The sequence below is a fragment of the Cervus elaphus genome, chromosome 9 (assembly GCF_910594005.1).
Source record: "Cervus elaphus chromosome 9, mCerEla1.1, whole genome shotgun sequence".
Taxonomy (NCBI): Eukaryota; Metazoa; Chordata; class Mammalia; order Artiodactyla; family Cervidae; genus Cervus; species Cervus elaphus.
Genome location: NC_057823.1, coordinates 32,164,873 through 32,187,770, shown reverse-complemented (window position 1 = coordinate 32,187,770; position 22,898 = coordinate 32,164,873). Strand labels below are relative to the sequence as shown.

Genomic DNA, 22,898 nt, shown 5'->3' with positions numbered 1-22,898 from the left:
TTGTTTAGTTTTGCTTTTATTTCCAATATTCTGGGAGGTGGGTCATAGAGGATCTTGCTGTGATTTATGTCGGAGAGTGTTTTGCCTATGTTCTCCTCTAGGAGTTTTATAGTTTCTGGTCTTACATTTAGATCTTTAATCCATTTTGAGTTTATTTTTGTGTATGGTGTTAGAAAGTGTTCTAGTTTCATTCTTTTACAAGTGGTTGACCAGTTTTCCCAGCACCACTTGTTAAAGAGGTTGTCTTTTTTCCATTGTATATCCTTGCCTCCTTTGTCAAAGATAAGGTGTCCATAGGTTCGTGGATTTATCTCTGGGCTTTCTATTCTGTTCCATTGGTCTATATTTCTGTCTTTGTGCCAGTACCACACTGTCTTGATGACTGTGGCTTTGTAGTAGAGTCTGAAGTCAGGCAGGTTGATTCCTCCAGTTCCATTCTTCTTTCTCAAGATTACTTTGGCTATTCGAGGTTTTTTGTATTTCCATACAAATTGTGAAATTCTTTGGTCTAGTTCTGTGAAAAATACCGTTGGTAGCTTGATAGGGATTGCATTGAATCTATAGACTGCTTTGGGTAGAATAGCCATTTTGACAATATTGATTCTTCCAATCCATGAACACGGTATGTTTCTCCATCTGTTTGTGTCCTCTTTGATTTCTTTCATCAGTGTTTTATAGTTTTCTATGTATAGGTCTTTTGTTTCTTTAGGTAGATATACTCCTAAGTATTTTATTCTTTTTGTTGCAATGGTGAATGGTATTGTTTCCTTAATTTCTCTTTCTGTTTTTTCATTGTTAGTATATAGGAATGCAAGGGATTTCTGTGTGTTAATTTTATATCCTGCAACTTTACTATATTCATTGATTAGTTCTAGTAATTTTCTGGTAGAGTCTTTAGGGTTTTCTATGTAGAGGATCATGTCATCTGCAAACAGTGTTTAACACATTATTGACTGGGAGATTTTTGCAGAAACTAACAGCTGTGGCCAGTGATTTGTTAGTTAAGTGAATATTGAAACTGGTCAATAATGTTCAGGTTACAGAAGATGTATTAATATTAATAATGTCTCTGGCCAATAAGTTGTTAAAATAACAATAAGTTGTTAATGGTACCTATTGTAAAGAAAATTGTCACTTTTTAATGTTTTAGTTGCTCAAACAAGAGTTCCTATAATAAAGATTCTGCCTTTGACAGAAACATCCATTTTCAAATAATCCTTTGTAGTTAACTGATTTAAAGATTGTGAACAAGATTTAATAAAGGCCAAATTACCTTTGGGAGATTTTTTTTCATCTAACTCAACTGTTAAAGACCAGAGGAGGTATTCTTTAGTTACTGTGTTTAAAAGAGAAAGCCCTCTTCATGACTTCTGTTATTGCACAGTGAAATTTATTTTCACATTTGTCAGTTGGTGATAAAACAGAAAGAAAGGAATTATCAGAGTAAGGAATATTTCAGACCGAGTTTCGGTAATAGGTTTATTTTAATAGCTCCTATTTATGGTTTGAATTTTTAAATACTCTGTAGGTTATGAGACTATTCTGTGAGACAAGCATGTAGGCAAGATCACCTTATGATCTTGACTTATTGTCACTGTGATAACTAAACCTCCCCTTGGATTGAATTCAGTGGAGAATTGCCTTTATGACCAGTTCCTCTCCTTAGTAAAAATCCTACTGTAGGGCTCAGTATACTTGTCCCTTGGTATCCACAAATTGGCTCCAGGACCCTGAGGATGCCAAAAACCCAAGGATGCTCAAGCCCTTAGTATAAAATTGCATAGTATTTGCATATAACCTACACACATTCTCCCATATACTTTAAATCATCTCTTGATTATTTATAATAACTAATACAATGTAAATGCTTTGTAAATAGTTGCCAACCCTTGGAAAGTTGAAGTTTTGCGTTTTGGAACTTTCTGGAATTATTTTTTACAGATATTTCAGTCCATGGTTGGTTGAATCCGCAGAGGCAAAACCCATAGATATGGTGGGCCCACTGTTTTTATGTATCACTTAGCATTTAGTCTTTAAAACCATATACTATAATTAATACAAGCAATACTTTGTAGTATTTTGATAAATTTATCCCGTTTCATGTTTTCTGATGCTATTGGAAATTTTATTACTGTTCACATTCATTTTCTGATTGTTCATTTCTAGTATAGGAATACAGTTAATTTTTATATACTGACCTTGTATCATATATCCTTGCTAGAACTCATTTACTAGTCCTAACACCTTTTTTTGTGTCTGGGTTACTTAGGATTTTCTACATATGTGGTCATATGTAGAAAGAAAGAGAAAAATAGTTTCACTTCTTCAGTTACAATCTGGATATCTTTCAATTTTTTCTCTTTCTTTTGTTGTACTGACAGGAACTTCTAGTACAATATCGAATAATAGAAAATGTGAGTGAACATCCTTGCTTTGTTCTGGATCTTAGGGATGCCTTTTCCTCATATAAGAATTTTTGTTTTTTTCATAGAGGTCCTTTTTTAATATGAAGAAGTTTCCTTCTTTTTTTATTTGAGAATTTTTTAATCATAAATGCATGTTAGCTTTTCTCAAATACTTTTTCTATATTTTTTGAGATGTTCTTATGATTCATATCTTCTTTTAATGTTGGATAATTATATCAATTGGTTTTTGAAAGTTAAACCAACCTTCAGGTCATAGGATGACCCCTACTTCATCATGGTTTACTTTCTTTTTAAGGATTTTGCATCTGTGTAAACGAAAGGTATTTCCTGTAGTTTTCTTTGCTTGTTTATACCTTTGTCTGGCTTTCGTAACGGGGTAGTGAATTAAGTTGGGAGGGGTTTCCTTCTCTTCTATTTTCTGAAAGAGTTTGTGTAGAAATGGTATTGTTCCTTAAATGTTTCTAGTAAATTCTAGTAAATTCTATTGAATTTACTAGTGATAATTTCTGGGCCCATAGTTATATTTGGAGATTATAGATTATAAATTAAATTTTGTTTAATATAAAGCTGTCTTCTTCTTGAGGTAATTTTGGTAATTTATAGCTTTCAAAATACTTGTCCATTTCATCTAAGTTGTTGGATGTATTGGCTTAATGTTAGTTTGTAACATTCCTTTATCATCCTTTTACTGTCTGTAGGATCTGTCCTGATGCCCCCAGATAATAGTAATTTGTGTTCTTTCCTTTATCCTAATGAGAGGATTAATTTTATTCAACTTTTCAAATAACCAGCTTTTGATTTCAATGTTTTTCTCTACTGGTTGTCCATTTTCTCATTATTGGTTTTCTAATTTATCATTATTCTTTTCTTTTACTTATTTTGGGTGGTGTTGGTATAGACATAGGTAATTGAATCATAATACAGTTCTGAAATGGACCCATACATGGATGCTTAATTGATTTTTGAGGATAGTGCAAAAGTTACCCAAGGGGAAAAGACAGCCTTCTCAAGAAACTTTGTGAGAATAACTGGGCATCAGTATTGAAAAAAATGAATCTAAACCCTTACAACAAAAGCAAACAGGAGAAAAATACTTCAAATGATTCACAGATTTAAATGTTAGAACCAAAACTATAGAATTTCTTGGAGGAAAAATAGAAAATCTTTGTGACCTTAGGGTAGTCAAAGATGTTCTAGTTAAGACATAAAAAAGCATAAGCAATAAAACAACAACAAACACGTCCAATAAATTGGGTTTCATCTAAATATAAACTGCTGTTCTTTGAAGGATACTGTTAAGCAAATGAAAAAAACATGCTACAGTGTGGGGGAAAGTATTTGCAAAGCTTGTATCTGAAAGTGACTTACATCCAAAATACACAAACAACTCTTTAAGATTTATTATAAGACAAATAATGTAATTTTTTTAAACATGGGTACAGTATCTCAACGTGTCACAAAAAGATATGTGAATGACCAGTAACAATGTGAAACAATGTTCAGAATGTTGTCATCAGTGAAACTCAAATCGCAGTGAGGTAATACTTCATGGCCATTAGCGTGGCTAAATATGAAAGATTGACCATACTGAATGATAGGTTCTGGAGCAGCTTGAAGTCTCATGTATTGCTTGTGGAAATATAAAATGGGACAAACCCTTTGGAAAACAGTGCATAAGTTTCTTATAAAGTCAAACCTACACTTTCCATATAATGGAGTAATCCCACTCCTGGATATGTGAGAGAAATGGAAACATATGTCCACACAAAGACTTACACAAGAATGATCCTAACGGCCTTATTTACAATAACTCAAAACTGGAAGTTAGTCAAAGGTACCATCAGTAGCCGAATAGATAAATGATTTTGGCAATAAAAAGTAATGAGGTCCTAATTAAAGCTTACAGCAACAGGAGTAAAGCAAAATAATCTGGACACAATGGTCCATACTGTATGATCCTATGCATGTGAAACTCTATAAAAAGTCAAATCTTCTATAGTGTAACAGAAAACATGTGCGTGGTTGAGGCCAGGGGAGGGGGAGCATAGCAGGTAAGGCGTAAAAGGGAATCTTTTGGAGGGTTGGAAATACTTATTGATTGTGGTAGTACTTATATGTATGTGTGGCCAATATTTATCAAACTGTACCCTTTAATAAGTATATTTTATTATATGTAAAATTAGACATAAGTAAAAGAAGTTTGTTTTTAGTGCTTATCAAATCTGGTTATACTTCAGAATCATCTGCTAAACTTTAAGTAAACATTCTTCTACTCTATGTCGTACCCAAAGAATCAACATCCAGCCTTAGCTATACTCATCTGACATTCTTAAGAGCTTCAGAGGTGATTCTGATTCTCAGTGGGACTTCAGAAATAGTATTTTTTTTCTTTCTGTGACTTCTCATTCTTTAAGACTCCTCGGGTCTAGTAAAGTGAAATTTTAGTTATAAAAGTCATTACTGGACTTTTTTCATGTTATTCATATCCTGCTTTCATTAATCGGTTTTAGAAGAATTTTAAGTCTATATTACTTATTTTGAAAGTTTGCTTTTTAAAAAATAAAATATGCTTACATTGTTAAAATATGAAATATAAGGAAAAATCCCCATTATATCACATTTTTTAACATATGAAGTAAGCCGTTGAAATACCCTTTCTAGTCCCCCAGTTTCATATCCCTAATTACTAATGATTTGATTCCTATTCTTCTAGATATTTCCCTATAGTTATAGAAAAGAGACATACTCTAGATTTAATAGGGACAAATCTAGTATATTTTTATATAGTCACTTATATATAAGTAGTATGCCTTGATTGCCTGTTTTGTGGCAGCCATTACGATAAGGCCCTGAGGCTGTTGAGCCAGAGACCTCTGTTCTCCTGTGATGTTGTAAGGTGAGAGGATAGATGTTGATTAAATAAAAACACAAACATATTTACTAAAACTGTAACAGGTGTTTCAGAAGACAATTACAGAATATTCTAAGGTTGCATAGTAAAAATTAAAACATTTTTTACCCTTTTACTCTAGTTCAGATTCGTCCTTTGAAAGGTTTGCTTTTCCTAAAGCATTTAGTACTGCTTGGATAGTCTTAGTGTTCATTTGGATGAAACATCTTGCACATGAACATCCTCTTATTAAACTATTATTATCTCCTCTTACTGTTAACATTTTTGTATTATTTTAAAATACTAACAAAAATTAAGCATTTAGCTCAAGTGACAAAAAAAATTGAAAAAAAAAAAAAAAAAAAAGGTTCACTCAGCAAATATTTGTAAGTACCTCCCTGAGTCTTGGTCTGTTATTATATCATTCAGTTATATGCTATACAACATTTTGTTACTAGAACAATAGAAACTTGAAAGTGGCAATTTGTTCTGGTAGCATATTTTTGGTGCTGCCAGAGACTCGAGTTACTACCATTGGAATGCGTCAAACGCGAGTGCTTTTAAAAACATATTGTGCAATGTATTAATGGTATTTAATACTAATGGAGAGTATGGTATGTGGGATGGAATTTTTGTGCTCATTTAAGTTTAGGAAATAGAGAACTAAAGAAAGTTAAACATTGTTAGTTCTACATATTTTCAAAATTTTTAATATGTTCTAAATCTTATAAAATGGAGCTGTAGTACACAGTGACTCTGTTTTTCATCATGGAACCCTTTCCTCCTTACCTTATTTGTAGGAATAGATATTAATATTTAAGGAAAGAAATAAATCTCCAGTAGCATGTAGAAAAATCATAGTGGCATGTTTTTTAAATGCATGATAATTTTACTGTAAACCCATTATTGTTTAGACATGATTAGATTTGTATTTTATATGCTGAACTTTGAGAAATTATCAGGAATTAATTTACATGTAAGGACAAAATTATTTTTCCATTCTTGCATCCTTTACTGGGAAAGGAAAATTAAATTTATGTTTCTTTTATATTTCAGAACAAAGTAGAAGAGATGACTTAGAAGCTTTAGGTCACATGTTCATGTATTTTCTGAGAGGGAGTCTTCCTTGGCAAGGTTTAAAGGTAATTGTTTTTGTGTTTCTTTATTGAATTTAATAAGTTATTAATCTATTAAGATACTTTTTTCCAAGTATTTAATTTTAAAATTACTTCTCAAGAGTTTTTTCTTTGTTTTAGGCTGACACATTAAAAGAGAGGTATCAGAAAATTGGAGATACAAAACGAGCCACACCAATAGAAGTGTTATGTGAAAATTTTCCAGGTAATGAATAATGCTGTACTGATACATGTGCTTATTATACACAGAAAACTGTAAGTGTTAATCGTCATTACTTAAGTTTAGAAGTACTTTTTTCATGCTTAAAAAATACGACTCAAAAGATGTCAGCATTTGATACACAGACCACAGGGGCAATTTATGTATTTGCTTTGTAAGATGATATTAATGGAAAAAAATCCTAACAGTGTTGACCAGTACCAGCTAAAGTAATATTTTCTTCAATAGCATACTTTGAATAAGTTGAAATATTTGCTCAGAAATACTGACTGTAAACTTTTGGTGTCCAGTATTAGTCATTTGAGTCTCAGTATCAATCTTAAAGGAGGTATATGATATATGATGTAGTCTAGTTTTCCAACAGCAAAATCTACTAACCTTACTACTTTTAGGCTAATTTTTGATTTTATGAAGATAGTTTTGCTCTCATGTAGCTTTTTGGCAACTCACATGAAATCAACAAAAATTTACTTAAGATTTCTAAATTAATTAATGGATAAGAGTAATGTGTCCGTAATGTGTTAAAATACCTGTTATAATATGTTGTTGCTGTTCAGTCCCTAAGTCATCTCCGACTCTTTGCGACCCATTGGATTGTAGCATACCAAGCTCCTCTGTTTCCCACGATGTCCTGGAGTTTGTTCACATTCATGTCCATTGTATCAGTGATGCTTTCCAACCATCTCATCCTCTGCCGCCCCCTTCTCCTCTTGCCTTCAGTGTTTCCCAGCATCCCGGTCTTTTCCAGTGAGTCGGCTCTTTGCGTCTGTTGGCCACATATAGAGCTTTAGCTCCAGTGCATAAACAGGGTTGCTTTCGTTTAGGATTGATTGTTTTGGTCTCCTTGCAATCCACGGTACTCTCAAGAGTCTTCACCACTGCCACAGTTCGAAAGTATCAGTTCTTTGACACTTAGCCTTCTTTATGGTCCAACTCTCACATCCATACATAACTACTGGAAAAACCATAGCTTTGACCGTATGGACCTTTGTCAGCAAAGTGATGTCTCATCTTTTTAACAAGCTGCTAGGTTTGTTATAGCTTTCCTTCCGAGGAGCACATGTCTTTTAATTTCATGGCTGCAGTCACTGTCCACAGTGATTCTGGAGCCCAAGAAAAGAAAATCTGCCACTGCTTCTACTTTTTCCCGTTCTATTTGACATGAAGTGATGCGACTGGATGCCATGACGTTAGTTTTTTGCATGTTGCGTTTTAAGACAGCTTTTTCATTCTGATCTCACACCCTCCTCACAGGCTCTTTAGTTCCTCTTCACTTTGTGCTGTTAGAGTGGTTATCATCTGCACAGCTGAGGTTGTAGATCTTTCTCCTGGCAGTCTTGATTCCAGCTTGTGACTCATCCAGCCTGGCATTTGCATGATGTGCTCTGCATGGAATTTAAATAAGCAGGGTGACGATATTCAGCCTTGTCATCCTCCTTTCTCAATTTTGAACCAGTCCAGTGTTTCCTGTCCAGTTCTAACTGTTGCTTCTTGACCCACATATGGTTTTCTCAGGGGACAGGTTAAGGTGGTCTGGTATTCCCATCTCTGTAACAGTTTTCCACAGTTTGTTGTGATCTGCACAGGCAAAGGCTAAAGCAGAAGTAGATACTTTTCTGGGAGTCCCTTGCTTTCTCCATGATCCAGCAGGTGTTGGCAACTTGATTTCTGGTTCCTCTGCCTTTTCTAAACCCAGCTTGTACTTCTGGAAGTTCTTGGTTTACATACTTCTGAAGCCTTGCTTGAAAGATTTTGAGCATAGCCTTGCTAGCATTCAGTTGGGTATATCTTCCCCTTTATCCCTTGCCTTTTACTTCTCTGCTTTCCTTAGCTTCCTAAGCCTCCTCAGACAACCACTTTGTTTCCTTGCATTTATTTTTCTTTGGGATGGTTTCAGTCACTGTTTCCTGTACAGTGTTATAAACCTCAATCCATAGTTCTTCTGGTACTCTCTCTAGTAAATCTAATACCTTGAATCTATGCTTCGTCTCCATTGTATAATCATAAGGAATTTGCTTTAGGTCTAGTGGTTTCCCCTACTTTCTTCAATTTAAGCCTGAATTTTGCAATAAGAAGCTAATGATCTGAGCCACAGTCAGCTCCAGGTCTTGTTTTTGCTACTGGTATAGAGCTTCTCTGTCTTCAGCTGCAGAGAATATAATCAGTCTGATTTTGGTGTTGATCATTTGGTGATGTCCATATGTAGAGTCGTCTCTTGTGTTGGAAAAGGTGTTTGCTATGACTAAATGTGTTCCCTTGACAAAATTCTTTTAACCTTTGCCCAACTTCATTTTGTATTCCAAGGCCAAAATTGCCTATTATTGTGGGTAACGCTTGACTTTCTTCTTTTGCATTCCAGTTCCTGAGATTATGAAGGGCTTTCCAAGTGGCACTAGTGGTAAAGAACACACCTGCCAATGTAGGAGACTCAAGAGACATGGGTTCTTTCCCTGGCTTGTGAAGATCCCCTGGAGAAGGAAATGGCAACCCGCTCCAGTATTCTTGCCTGAGAAATCCCATGAACAGAGGAGCCTGGCAGGCTACAGTCCTTGGGGTGGACTTGCAAAGAGTCAGACACGACTGAGCACATATACACACAGCCTAATTATGAAAAGGACATCTGTTTTTGGTGTTAGTTCTAGAAGGTGTTGTTGATCTTCATAGAACCAGTCAGCTTCTTCCATATCAGTGGTTGGAGTATAGACTTAATTATTGAGATGTTGAATGGTTTGCCTTGGAGATAAACCAGGATCATTCTGTCATTTTTGAGATTGCACCCAGATACTGCATTTCAGACTCTTTTTTATTGACTATGAGGACTACTTCATTTCTTCTAAGGGATTCTTGCCCACAGTAGTTGATACAATGGCCATCTGAATTAAATTCACCCAATTATTGTCTATTTTAGTTCACTGATTGCTAAAATGTTGATATTCACTCTTGATCTCCTACTTGACCATGTCCAGTTTACCTTGATTTATGGACCTAACATTCCAGGTTCCTATGCAGCATTGCTCTTTTTTTTTTTTTTAATTTATTTAATTGGAGGCTAATTACTTTACAATATTGTGGTGGTTTTTGCCATACATTGACATGAATCAGTCATGGGTGTACATGTGTCCCCCATCCTGAATCCCCTGCCCCACCTCCCCCTGCACCCCATCTCCCTGGGTTGTCCCAGAGCACCAGCATTGAGTGCCCTGCTTTATGCATTGAACTTGAACTGGTCATCTATTTTTCATATGGTAATATACACGTTTCAATGCTATTCTCTCAAATTGTCCCACCCTCGCCTTCTCCCACAGAGTCCAAAAGTTTTTTCTTTACATCTGTGTCTCTTTTGCTGTCTTGCATATGGGGTCATCATTGCCATCTTTCTAAATTTCATATACATGCATTAGAATAATGTATTGGTGTTTCTCTTTCTGACTTACTTTGCTCTATATAATAGGCTCCAGTTTCATCCACCTCATTAGGATTGACTCACGTGTCCTTTTTTTTATAGCTGAGTAATATTCCATTGTGTATACGTACCACAGCTTCCTTATCCATTTGTCTGCCGATGGACATCTAGGTTGCTTCAGTGTCCTAGCTACAGTATTGTTCTTTACAGCATCTACTTTACTTTCACCAGCAGACAGAACTGTAACTGAGCATCGTTTCCACTTTGGCCCAGCTGCTTCATTCTTTCTGGAGCTATTAGTAATTGCCCTCTGCTCTTCCCCGGTAGCATATTGGGCACCTTCAGATTTGGAGGGCTCATCTTCTGGCATCATATATCTTTCCCTTTTCGTATAGTTCATGGGATTCTCCAGGCAAGAATACTGGAGTGGGTTGTCATTTCCTTTTCCGTTGGACCACATTTTGTGAGAACTCGTCACCATGACCCATCCGTCTTGGGTGGCCTGGCATGGCATGGTTCATAGCTTCTTTGAGTTACGCAAGCCCCTCTGCCGTGACAAGGCTGTGATCCATGAAGGGGATTGTGATTTATGCAATAACAGTAAATGAGAACCAAACTTGAAGGTAGAAGATGGAGCTTATGTTAGGTTGCTGCAAAATTCATTGTGGTTTCAGACCATGAATTTTAAATCATTATAACTAGGCTCTGACACATATTTTTTAATCAAAATAGGAACCATTACAGACAACACAATTTTGCCCACGAGAGAGAATTCAGTTTATTTCTGTAGCATAAAAATCCATGCTTCCAGATTTGATGAAGTCTTGGAAAGCATTTTCTGCCTCCTGCTGATTGTGGAAGCATTTTCCCTGCAAAAAGTCATCGAGATGCTTAAAGAAGCGGTTGTCAATTGGCAAGAGGTCAGGTGAATATAGCAGATGAGGCAAAACTTCTTAGCCCAGTTCTTTGAACCTTTGAAGCGTTTGTTGTACAACGTGCAGTCAGGCATTGTTACGGAGAAGAATTGAGCCATTTTTATTGACCAGTGCTGGCTGCAGGCATTTCAGTTTTCAGTACATCCGTTTGCTGAGCATACTTCTCAGATGTAATGGTTTTGCCAGGGTTCAGAAAGCCTACAGTGTAACAGACCAGCCAGCATCAGACCACCAGCCAGTGACTGAGCTTTTTTTGGTGCAAGTTTGGCTTTGAGAAGTGCTTTGAAGCTTCGTCTTGGTCCAGCCACTGAGCTGGTTGTCATATAAAATCCACTTTTCATCACATGTTACAATTTGATCGAGAAATGGTTTGTTGTTGTAGAATAAGAGAAGACAGCACTTTAAAACAGTGATTTTTTTGACTTGTGGTTGGCTCATGAGACACCCACTTATTGAGCTTTTTCAGCTTTCCAATTTGCTTCAAGTGCTGAATGACCATAGAATGGTCGACCTTGAGGTTTTTGGCAGTTTGTCGTGTCAGTTGTAAGACGATCAGCTTCGATGGTGCTCTCAATTGTTTGTTGTCAACTTCTGATGGCCGGCCACTGGGCTCCTCGTCTTCAAGGTTCTTGTCTCCTTTGCAAAACTTCTGGAACCACCACCATGGTGTATGTTTTTGTTAGTATTTCCAACACCAAATGTGTTGTCAATGTTGCGAGTTGTCTCCACTGCCTATGACCCAATTTGAACTTAAATAAGAAAATCACTTGAATTGGCTTTTTGTCTAACATAATTTCTGTAGTCTAAAATATGTATACAGTAAAAAGCAAGTAATTAGTCATTAGCAAAAAAGAATAAAGTGAGAAATGTGCATTAAAATGATGTATAACCATACTTATTTAAGAATGTATTCCAATATCAAATGGCAGTGTTCAACCGTGCAGAACCGCAGTTACTTTTTCGTCAACCTAATATCTCACTTCAGTATTTGCAGGTTCTCTTGTATAGTGCTGGCATTATTACTATAAAAGTATCAGCAGCATAATCTCAGGTAGCCCTTTTTAAAGTTTGCTTTTTTTATTCATTGATAGCAAACTTTAATTATATGTTTTGTTTTCTAGCTATCACATCTAGAACTGAAAGATTAAAAAAAAAATCACTTGATAATATAGTACCAAACAGTTTAGTGGTAGGCAGATTGGCTCTGCATTAAGAAGCTTGTACAAATTTCTGCAGGAAAAATGGGAGTGCCAAAGTAATTAGCTGATTAGCTGGAAAGTAGAATATTGGGAGAGTCACCATGTAATTGGGTTGGTGTTACTTTCACGCCTCTTAGGCTGTGGGTTACCCTGTTCTTATCAGCTGCCATGAATAAATTGGATCAGCTAGGTATAACCTACCATCTCTTATTACAGTGCTCACATGATGAAACTCTGTTTTACTGATCACCATTTTGCTTGTTGATTTTTATGACTTTTTCTTTCTTTTGCTTCTGGAAAAGATGACCTTTTGAAACATACATATCTCTAATGCATTTGGGAATTATAATACCATTCAAAGGTTTATGTATTACCAAATAATTTAACTTTTATGACCAGAAATTAAGAGAATAATTAAACTGTTCTTCTGAATCTGTTTTAGCTCGATGTTGCTAGGTTCGTTGGGTAGAATACCATTTAGCCTAGGTTAAGTATTTGAATCCTCTTTTGGTCAGTTAGTGTGTGTCACAGATTGTGAAGGAAATCCAGCAAACTAGTGCAAATGCTTTCATGTATAAATCGGCTCCCATCAGTATTAACAGCATGAGCTGAGTATGGTGTTTTGTGATTAAATGATTATGCATTGTTGAACTTCCTATTTCAACCTTCAGTGCTATCCAAGGTTTCTATTAAAAATATTACTTAAAAAAATCTTCAGCCTTTTCTACTGAAGCAAAAATAATACTTGTTTAATCTCAGGTTTTTCTTTTGTCTGTTTCCTTTCCTCCCTTCTTTTCACCCTTTTAATTTCATTGTTATTAAGTTCATAACATTTTCACTGATAGTAGAATCTTGTTACGTTTTCATGTGTTCTTATAACACTTGTCCTTTTAGCTATTTATAATTTTACTATTAAAATGTATATAGAAAAGTTTAATCAGAGTAATTTTTATTTTCTTTCTAGAAGAAATGGCAACGTATCTTCGTTATGTAAGAAGGCTAGATTTTTTTGAAAAACCAGATTATGACTACCTAAGAAAACTTTTTACTGACTTGTTTGATCGAAAAGGATATATGTTTGATTATGAATATGACTGGATTGGTAAACAGTTGGTGAGTACTCCAGGCTGTATAAGAAAAACAAAAGATAATTTGTAGTACTTAGCTTCATTTTCATAGTACAGATCCTTTATTTGAAAAGAATTGAGAACAAATAATTTTTTATTTTGAAGTATAGTTGATTTACAGTACAAGTTTTAGGTGAACATCGTAGTGATTTAATATTTTTATAGATTATGCTCCATTTTAAGTTATTACAGAATAATATCTATACTTTTCTGTGCTGTACAGTATATCCTTTTTGCTAATTTATTTTATAGATGGCAGTTTGTGTCTCTCAATCCCCTACTCTTGTCTTGCCCCTCCTTGGTTTTTTCTCCTCACTGGTAACCACAAGATTGTTCTCTATATTTTTAAGTCTGTTCCTTTTTTGTTATATTCACTTGTTTGTTCTATTTTTTAGGCTCCACATATTAATGATAACAAGAGTATATTTCTCCTAAGCATAATACTCTATAGTTCCAGTCACATTGTTGCAAATGGCAGAATTCCATTCTTTTTTATGGCTGAGTAATATTTTATCATATAGTCTAGTTCAGTCGCTCAGTCGTGTCCAACTCTTTGCGACCTCATGGACTGCAGCATGCCAGGCTTCCCTGTCCATCACTAACTCTCAGAGTTTACTCAGACTTATGTCCGTTGAGTTGGTGATGCCATCCAACCATTCATCCTCTGTCATCCCCTTCTCCCACCTTCAATCTTTCCCAGCCTCAGGGTCTTTTCAAATGAGTCAGTTCTTCGCATCAGGTGGCCAAAGTATTGGAGTTCAGCTTCAACATCAGTCCTTCCAATGAATATTCAGGACTGATTTCCTTTAGGATGGACTGGTTGGATCTCCTTGCAGTCCAAGGGACTCTCCAAGTCTTCTCCAACACCACAGTTCAAAACCATCAATTCTTCGGTGCTCAACTTCCTTTATAGTCCAACTCTCACATCCATACATGACTACTGGAAAAACCATAGCTTTGTCTAAATGGACCTTTGTTGGCAAAGTAATGTCTCTGCTTTTTAGTATGCTGTCTAAGTTGGTCATAACTTTTCTTCCAAGGAGTAAGCATCTTTTAGTTTCATGGCTGCAGTCTCCATCTGCAGTGATTTTGGAGCCCCTAAAAAGGAAAGTGTCTCGCTGTTTCCACTGTTGCCCATCTGTTTGCCATGAAATGATGGGGCCAGATGCCACGATCTTAGTTTTCTGAATGTTGAGTTTTAAGCCAACTTTTTCACTCTCCTCTTTCACTTTCATCAAGAGGCTCTTTAGTTCTTCTTTGCTTTCTGCCATAAGGGTGGTGTCATCTGAATATCTGAGGTTATTGTTATTTCTCCCAGCAATCTTGTTTCCAGCTTGTGCTTCATCCAGCCGAGCATTTCTCATGATGTACTCTGCATATGAGTTAAATAAGTAGGGTGACAGTATACAGCCTGATATACTCCTTTCCTGATTTGGAACCAGTCTGCTCTTCCATGTCCAGTTTTAACTGTTGCTTCCTGACCTGCATACAGGTTTCTCAAGAGGCAGGTCAGGTGGTCTTATATTCCCATCTCTTTAAGAATTTTCCAGTTTGTTGTGATCCACACAATCAAAGGCTTTGGCGTAGTCAATAAAGCAGAAGTAGATGTTTTTCTGGAACTCTCTCGCTTTTTCGATGATCCAGTGGATTTTGGCAATTTGATCTCCTCTGCCTTTTCTAAATCCACCTTGAACATCTGGAAGTTCACGGTTCACACACTGTTGAAGCCTGGCTTGGAGAATTTTGAGCATTACTTTGCTAGCATGTGAGATGAGTGCAATTGTGCCGTAGTTTAAGCATTCTTCGGCATTGCCTTTTTTGGGGATTGGAATGAAAGCTGACCTTTTCCAGTCCTGTAGCCACTGCTGAGTTTTCCGAATTTGCTAGCATATTGCGTGCAGCACTTTCACAGCTTCATCTTTTAGGACTTGAAATAACTCAACTGGAATTCCATCACCTCCACTAACTTTGTTCATGGTGATGCTTCCTAAGGCCCCCTTGACTTCGCATTCCAGGATGTCTGGGTCTAGGTGAGTGAGCATACCATCGTGATTATCTGGGTCAACAGGATCTTTTTTGTATAGTTCCTCTGTGTATTCTTGCCATCTTTTCTTAATATCTTCTGATTCTGTTAGGTCCATACCATTTCTGTCCTTTATTGTGCCCATCTTGGCGTGAAATGGTCCCTTGGTATCTCTGAGTGTCTTGAAGAGGTCTCTAGTCTTTCCCATTCTATTGTTTTCTTTTGTTTCTTTGCATTGATCATGAGGAAGGCCTTCTTTTTTTTTTTTTTTTTTAATTTTATTTATTTGTTTATTTACTTCTAACTGCACTGGGTCTTGCTCGTTATGCACAGGCTTTCTCGAGTTAGGCAAGCGGGGGCCACTCTGCAGTCTCAGGGTGTGGTGACTTCTCTGGCTGTGGAGCACGGGTTCTGGGGCACTCGGGCTCAGTAGCTGCGGTGAACAGGCTTAGTTGCTCCACAGCATGTGGGATCTTCCAGAACCAGGGATCGAACCTGTGTCCCCTGCCTTGGCAGGCAGATTCTTAACCACTGGGCCACCAAGGAAGTCCCAGAGGAAGGCTTTCTTATCTCTCCTTGCTATTCTTTGGAACTCTGCATTCAAATGAGTATATCTTTCCTTTTCTTTGCTTTTCTCTTCTCTTCTTTTCACAACTGTTCATAAGGCCTCCTCAGCCAATCATTTTACGTTTTGTATTTGTTTTTCTTGGGGATGATCTTGATCCCTGCCTCCTGCACAATGTCACGAACCTCCGTTCATAATTCTTCCGTAACGTTCCTTTCTAAAATGTTTGTTTCTTTATCCTTTTACCTTGGGCTGTTTTGGGTCTTCGTTGCTGCACAGGCTTTTCTCTAGTTGCAGAGAGCAGGGGCTGTCTCTGGTTGCAGTGTGTGGGCTTCTCACTGCAGTGGTTTTTCTTGTTGTGGAGCATGGCCCCAGGGCTTTGGGCTTCCGTCGTTGTGGCACCTGGGCTCTAGAGCACAGGCTCAGTAGTTGTAGCACTCAGGTTAGTTGCCTCAAGGCGTGTGGGATCTTCCGGATCAGGGATTGAACCCACGTCTCCTGCATTAGCAGGCGGACTCTTTACCACTGAGTGACCAGGGAAGCTCCCCTCCATACTTCTTTGTCCATTCATCTGCTGATGGGCACTTAGGTTGCTTCCGTATCTTGGCTATTGTATATAATGCTGTTTTGAACATTGAGGTGCGTAAACCTTTTGAATTACTTTTTCATTTTCTTTGGATATATACCCAGCAGTGTAATGCTGGATCATATTGTAGTTATACTTCTAGTCTTTTGAGGAATCTTCATAATGTTTACCACAGTGGCTGTACTAATTTAAATTTCCACCAGTAGTGCACAAGGGTTCCATTTTATCCATATCCTCACCAACAGTTGTTATTTTGTGTCTTTTTAATAATGGCTATTCTGAGAAGTGTGAAATGATGTCTCATTATGGTTTTGATTTTAATTTCTCTGATGATTAGTAATGTTGAACATTTTTTCATGTATCTTAGCCATCTGTATGTTTTCTCTGGAAAACTATCTATTCACATCTGCTTTGTTGGTTTTTTTTGGTACTGTATGAGCGGTTCATAAATTTTGAATATTAACCTCTTGTCGGTCATATCATTTGCAAATATATTCAGTAGGTTGTCTTTTCATTTTGTTGATGGTTTTCTTTGCTGTGCCAAAGCTTTAAAGTTTAATTTGTTTAGTTTTGCTTTTGTTTCTTCTACCTTAAGAGGCAGATCCAAAAAAATATTGCTGCAATTTAAGTCAGAGTGTTCACTTCTGCTTTCTTCCGGGAATTTTGTGGTTTCATACATAAAGGTCTTCAATCCATTTTGAGTGTGTTTTTGTGTGTGGTATTAGGATATGTTCTGATCTCATTCTTTTACACACAGCTGTCCAGTTTTTCAGCACCACTTATTGAAGAGACTGTCTTTTCTTGCTTGTATATTCTTGCTTCCTCTGCCATAGATTAATTAGGTTAATTGACCGTACATATGTGGGTTTATTTCTGAGCTCTCTTTTCTGTCGACATATGTGTCTGTTTTTAACGCCAGTACTGTGCTGATTTAATTACTGTAACTTTGTAGTATAGTCTGAAGTCAGGGAGTGTTATACCTCCAGATTTGTTCTTTTTTCTCAAGATTGCTGGACAGGATCTTTGTGGTTCCATATACATTTTAGGATTGAGAATAAATAATTTTTAAAGGATTCATTCTTTGAGTTTTGTAAAAATAGAGAATTTGGAATCTGCTTTTTAGAGTGATGGGTTATTTTGAATGTTCTACTTCTGATTTAGTTCTTAATATCAAACATACTTTTTAAAAATATAGTATTCTAGTGATTACTTTAAAAGATGAGCTAGTTTTTTCTTTAGTCATTGCTCAAGATATTTATAAGTTTAGAATATACTTTAATTATTCTAGCAGTTTTAGGTTATTTTGCAATAGACTGATACTTATGTATCAGAGCAAGTTTAGGTTTTTTTAACTATAAAAACTGCCCCCAAAATTTGTCTTGATCATGACTATGGGATGAGTGTCATTACTTAAATGAGCACAACATTAAGTTCTTTCTTTGAAGAGATGACTTAAAAAAAATCAAATATTTATTCTCACTAGTCTTCTTTTTAAATAAATAAGAATGCCTTACAAAATTTACTTTCAGTTCACTGATACCAATTTTTGTCCGTATTTGGAACTGCCAAGCTCTCAGATTCAAGTACTTTTGAACAGTTGGCTTACTTAAATGTTTAATCTGTATTTTTCTTAGCTCCAAAGTGATTTGAATATATATTGTATCTAAAATGCAAACCTGAATATACTTTGATTAATGCATTTATTATGAAATTTTGAATTATATTTGAAGGTTTAAATTTTATAAAAGTCTCTTCTGAGTTAAAATATTGACAGTAACCAATTTTATTAGCTTATTTAAAAAATTATTCCCTTAATTTTCGTAAAATAACCTTTTCTGTTTATATATTATTGGCTTTGGAAATGAGAGACATAAGCAAATACATTTTGTTTTTTCCATAAGAAGAATTAACCTAAAAAGTAATGGTAACATTAAAAGGTCTTTTGTTGATACAAAAATAAATACTTGATAAAGTATTTAAATATTTTGAAGCTACTCTAAATAGTAGCTATAATTTGTTTGCTTTAATTTGGTATATTTAGCAACATATTTTAGGGAAGATACCTTTTCTTAATTAAGGCTTTATGTAATAGTATCTTTTATTATTTTTTTATTATTTTAAGGTGCTAGATAATTTTAAATAAGCCTTCTGAAATAGAATGCATTGATGCTAATTGTTATTGTGTCACAGCCTACTCCAGTGGGTGCAGTTCAGCAAGATCCTGCTCTGTCATCAAACAGAGAAGCACATCCACACAGAGATAAGATACAATCCAAAAATCAGGTTTGCTGTCCTTTTAGATATGAGCTGTCTTAATTTATTTCTTTGTTACCTTCTCACTGTTTATAAATGTATTTGGTGTTTTATCATGCCCAGATGACAACTTTATATGTGAGTGCATTTGTGCATGTGTTTGCACATGTGTGTATACATACTTATGTATACATATTGAATGATTGAAATACATATCCTTTTCTTCTATAAAACAGACCGTATACAGACATATTAAGGATAAAAATGCACATATTTTTCATTGCATAGGCTGTTTCCCCTAATGTTCACATTAAAATTGTTTAATCTCAAAGCCTGATTGGTGGTGTTAGTATATACTTTGAGAATATTGTTCTGTTGGAATGGAAGTATTTGGATACCCCTGTAGGAATGAATTGTAATAGTAGTTGTTTTTTCTAACTGTAGTCCAGTTTAGTGTAATAAATTATTTACTGAGTTCTGTTATTTGAAAGCTACTGCTCTCCACGTTGCAGAAATGCAGAAGTAAGGAAAAACATACAACCTGTGAGCAATGACTTTGTAATGAGTGGCTAAGAGCTCATTGAACCTCTGGAATCAATCAGACCTGGATATGGCAGGTTACTCATTCACTCAAAGCCTCAGTTCTCATCTATAAAACAGAAATATGCATGTTAATTCCTAGCATATAGTAAGCATTCATTAAGTCTCAACTCTTGTGGCTGGTGTTCCTGTTATCATTATTACAGTAAATTCACAAATAACTACATAACAATGCAGAATAAGCTGTACCATGGGAGATACATTAATAAAGTGCCATAGAGGATCATTGGAATATGTAGGATCTATATGCAAAGGTGGTTTTTGAGATGAGCATGAAGAATAAATGGAATTTTTAAAGACAGTCTAAGGAATAAGAATTTTGGAGAGAGTGAGCATTCAGAAAATATAAGGCAAAAGTTTAAAAATGTGGAATATGTTTGAGGAGAAATAAGCAGTTGGTTTGGAGCAGAGAGCAGGTTCAAGACAAGATATAGAAGATTCATTGAAGAGTTTGTATTTTCTGGGTAAGATAAATTGGAAGCTGTTGAATTTTTGAGCAACATTTTCACTCGTCTTTTTTATATAAAGAAACCTTACTGAATCCATTTTGACACAGGATTTTTGCTGTTACCTCGAATTAAGCAGTGTCTTCAGAATTTTCGGTTATAACCCTTTTTGGAGAGGGGTAGTGTGCTGTCCTTTTTGTATTCCATCAGGGTTGAGGTGAGGGTTAAAAAAATGACGTCAAAGAAGAAACACAACTTACTAAAAATCATAGTCAAATAAAATGCTACATTTAGGAAGTATTTATAATTTTATGCTTTAAAGTATAGACAATTTAAAAAAGTTTAGTTTTATAATTTTGCCTTAGAAAAACTGGGCAGTAAAGGGTCTTATGTATAAATTACTTCTGGTATAAATTAAAAGACATTGGTAGCTTGAGTACTCTGATAAGATGCTGTGTATAGAAATAAATGGGAGAAGTGAAGACTTGGAGTATGTGTTTTATAAATCAGTTAATTTCTCAAATGTATGTGGAACAAGACCAGTAATTCATATTCTGTGAGTATCTCCACTTGAGCTATTAGGTATTGTAATAAATGAAACTCTTCTTTTATTGTTGAATTAAATTATTCTTGAAATAAATTTAAATATTTTAAAATTTTAACTTTCTACCTGTTTCAGATATGTCTTGCTAGCCTGATTGCTAGCTCACTGAGGGTGGGAACCATATTCTGTTGATGTAGTCCTTCTTGCAATAAATGTAGGGAGTCAATTTTTTTTTTTTCCAGGAAATCCTTTAGCATAGCTTATATATTGAATTTGCAACCCAGATATATAGATTCTTATCATGATAGAACATTGTATATCTAGAAAAAAATTTCTTAACTATCTGTGCTGCAGTAAACAGCTTAAGTTGTGTGATAAACCCACAGTTCATAATCCCAAAAGAAGAAAGGTTAATTCTTTAAATGTCTGAAACCTTTGTAATATCCCCAGATAAACAGTTTTAACTTAGAGTCAATCGCTGAAGTTCAGGGGATCCTGAAATTTTACAGGAAGTCTTGGGTGGATGCAAATGTTTATTTTGAGGAGCGGTTGCATAGCTTTCGGTGTCTTCTTAAAGGGTCCACGATTCCCACACGTTGCCTGCTGTCTCATGGTCTCATCTGATTTATTTCACTTTAACCTACAAGTCAGCTGAATTCTGGTGGTAAATTTGGAGGATTTAATGAAGGGACATGAGAATTGTCGTAATTGTTTTGATGACATATTTTATGCTACAGAGTATGTAGTTTTGTATGATACAATTTAATTTAGGAAGCTTAGTGCCAAAACATTTATTCTTTGTGTCTACTTGATTTTAACATCTTTTCTCCTAAAGGGTTACTCTGGCCACTGATCTTCTTAGTCTGCATATAGCCCAGTGTACTTGACACTTTGTGGCAAGATTTTCCTTACTTTAGTTGAAAAAGAGAGAAAAGAGCCCTGAAGTCTTCAGAGCATAATGTAATTGCGGTAATGAGCTAGGTACTAATACTGGGAAAGTAGTCGGCTCTCAGTTTGAATACCAGGTGTACTATTTGCTACTTCAGTGATGTGAGAGAAGTATTTAATGTCTTCGTGTCTTCATCAGTAAGATGAGGATAATACTTTCTGTCTCAAAAATGAGATAACACATATAAAGCAGCTAGTGCAGAACCAAACATACAATAGAAACTTAAATATTGTATTCCTTCCCCGATATTAGTACTGTCCACATTTTCCTGAAACATAGAAATTGCTCCCTGTTAAGCCGTTACTCAGTTCTTTTAGTAGATTATTATTTAGTTTGTGGTTATTGCCATACAGGCTTGCCAGGTCATCTAAAATCTTCAAGAATTATCAGCCTGTTTCATGAAAATAGGTCTCTTAATTTGAACCAGATGAAAAAAATAGATGAAGGAAGCAAAGGGATTCATATATGAAGGATTGTCACTTAAAAAATTTGTTTGTCATATCCTCTTGGTATTCTGTATAGCAGTTCTTATTTTTCAAGGAACTTTTCTGTTTTGTTGTATTATGCTCACAGTCGGAAACAGGGTACTACTAAGCAAGAAGAGAAAATTTTTTAAGTTTTCTGAGACCTTAAGTGTGGCTGTTTAAGTAATGTTTTTTAAAAACGTTGATGGAAGTAATTTCTTATCAGAAAACCAGTGGGGACCTCTACTGTAAGAAAATATAGTGGGATGGCTTTTTAGAACATTTCACGGTTTATGGAGTGCTTTCTTGACCATGTCATTTTTATCTTTCTAGTTTTGGTTAGCTTCATTTATAAAATTGGAGAGTGGAGTCTGTGATATCTAAAGTCCTTTCACTTCTAAAATTCTGTGGTGCTATTTTATTTTTGTGGTTGATCATTACATAATTGTAGCATTTTCATTGAAATCTCTCCACATTCACTATGCAAAGATGACTGCATCTGTGACTCAGAATAGTAAGGGTTTTTAAAATTTCCTTTTATACATTTGTTTTCTATATTATAAGGATGCGATGTTTAACATTTTGGGTTTCTCTTCTTCCATGCATGCCACATGCATTAAATAAATGGCAGTCGGCAGACCACAGGGCAGCCTGGGACTCCCAGCAGGCAAATCCCCATCATTTGAGGGCTCACCTTGCAGCAGACAGACATGGTGGCTCGGTACAGGTATTTCTGATTTTTGCATGAGTGATTATTTCCCAGATTTATACAACTAACCCTTTTTGGAACTCATGGCATGATTTCTTATCCTAATGAAAGACTTGTTGCTGAACTCTCCATAATTCTATTCCTTTGAATTTAACCAAAAAAGAAAAATTAACATGGTCTAGCAAGACCACCTGAGGGATACCAAGATTTTGCCTTTGTTCATTTTTGCAAGCACATGCAACAGTATTTAAGTAAGTTGTACTCAGAATAGGTTAGAAAAACAAAATGTATTACTTGAACTATCTGTTAAACTTGATTGTCCAGTAATAAACTCAGTCTTTTTTAATGCTTTGAGTAATAGAACATTTTTATATCTTATCCTTTCATTATTTTGCTTCCTTTAAACTTAGTTAAGCAGTTACG

The 22,898-nt window shown here is 35.5% G+C and overlaps 1 protein-coding gene across 9 annotated transcripts in view; it reads left to right on the top strand.

The window, feature by feature from the left end:
* The window catches only part of CSNK1G3 (casein kinase 1 gamma 3), a 122,026-nt gene that overhangs the window by 74,221 nt on the left and 24,907 nt on the right, over positions 1-22,898 (top strand). For 2 of the 9 annotated variants that reach the window (XM_043912241.1, XM_043912238.1), the window contains exons 7-11: positions 6,373-6,458; positions 6,573-6,657; positions 13,177-13,322; positions 18,701-18,793; positions 22,398-22,493. In XM_043912241.1, coding sequence (XP_043768176.1) covers positions 6,373-6,458; positions 6,573-6,657; positions 13,177-13,322; positions 18,701-18,793; positions 22,398-22,493 — 506 coding nt within the window. Of the gene's footprint in view, positions 1-6,372; positions 6,459-6,572; positions 6,658-13,173; positions 13,323-18,700; positions 18,794-22,397; positions 22,494-22,898 lie in introns of all 9 variants that reach the window. The other 7 variants (XM_043912240.1, XM_043912237.1, XM_043912245.1 and 4 more) reach the window with 4 other exon arrangements.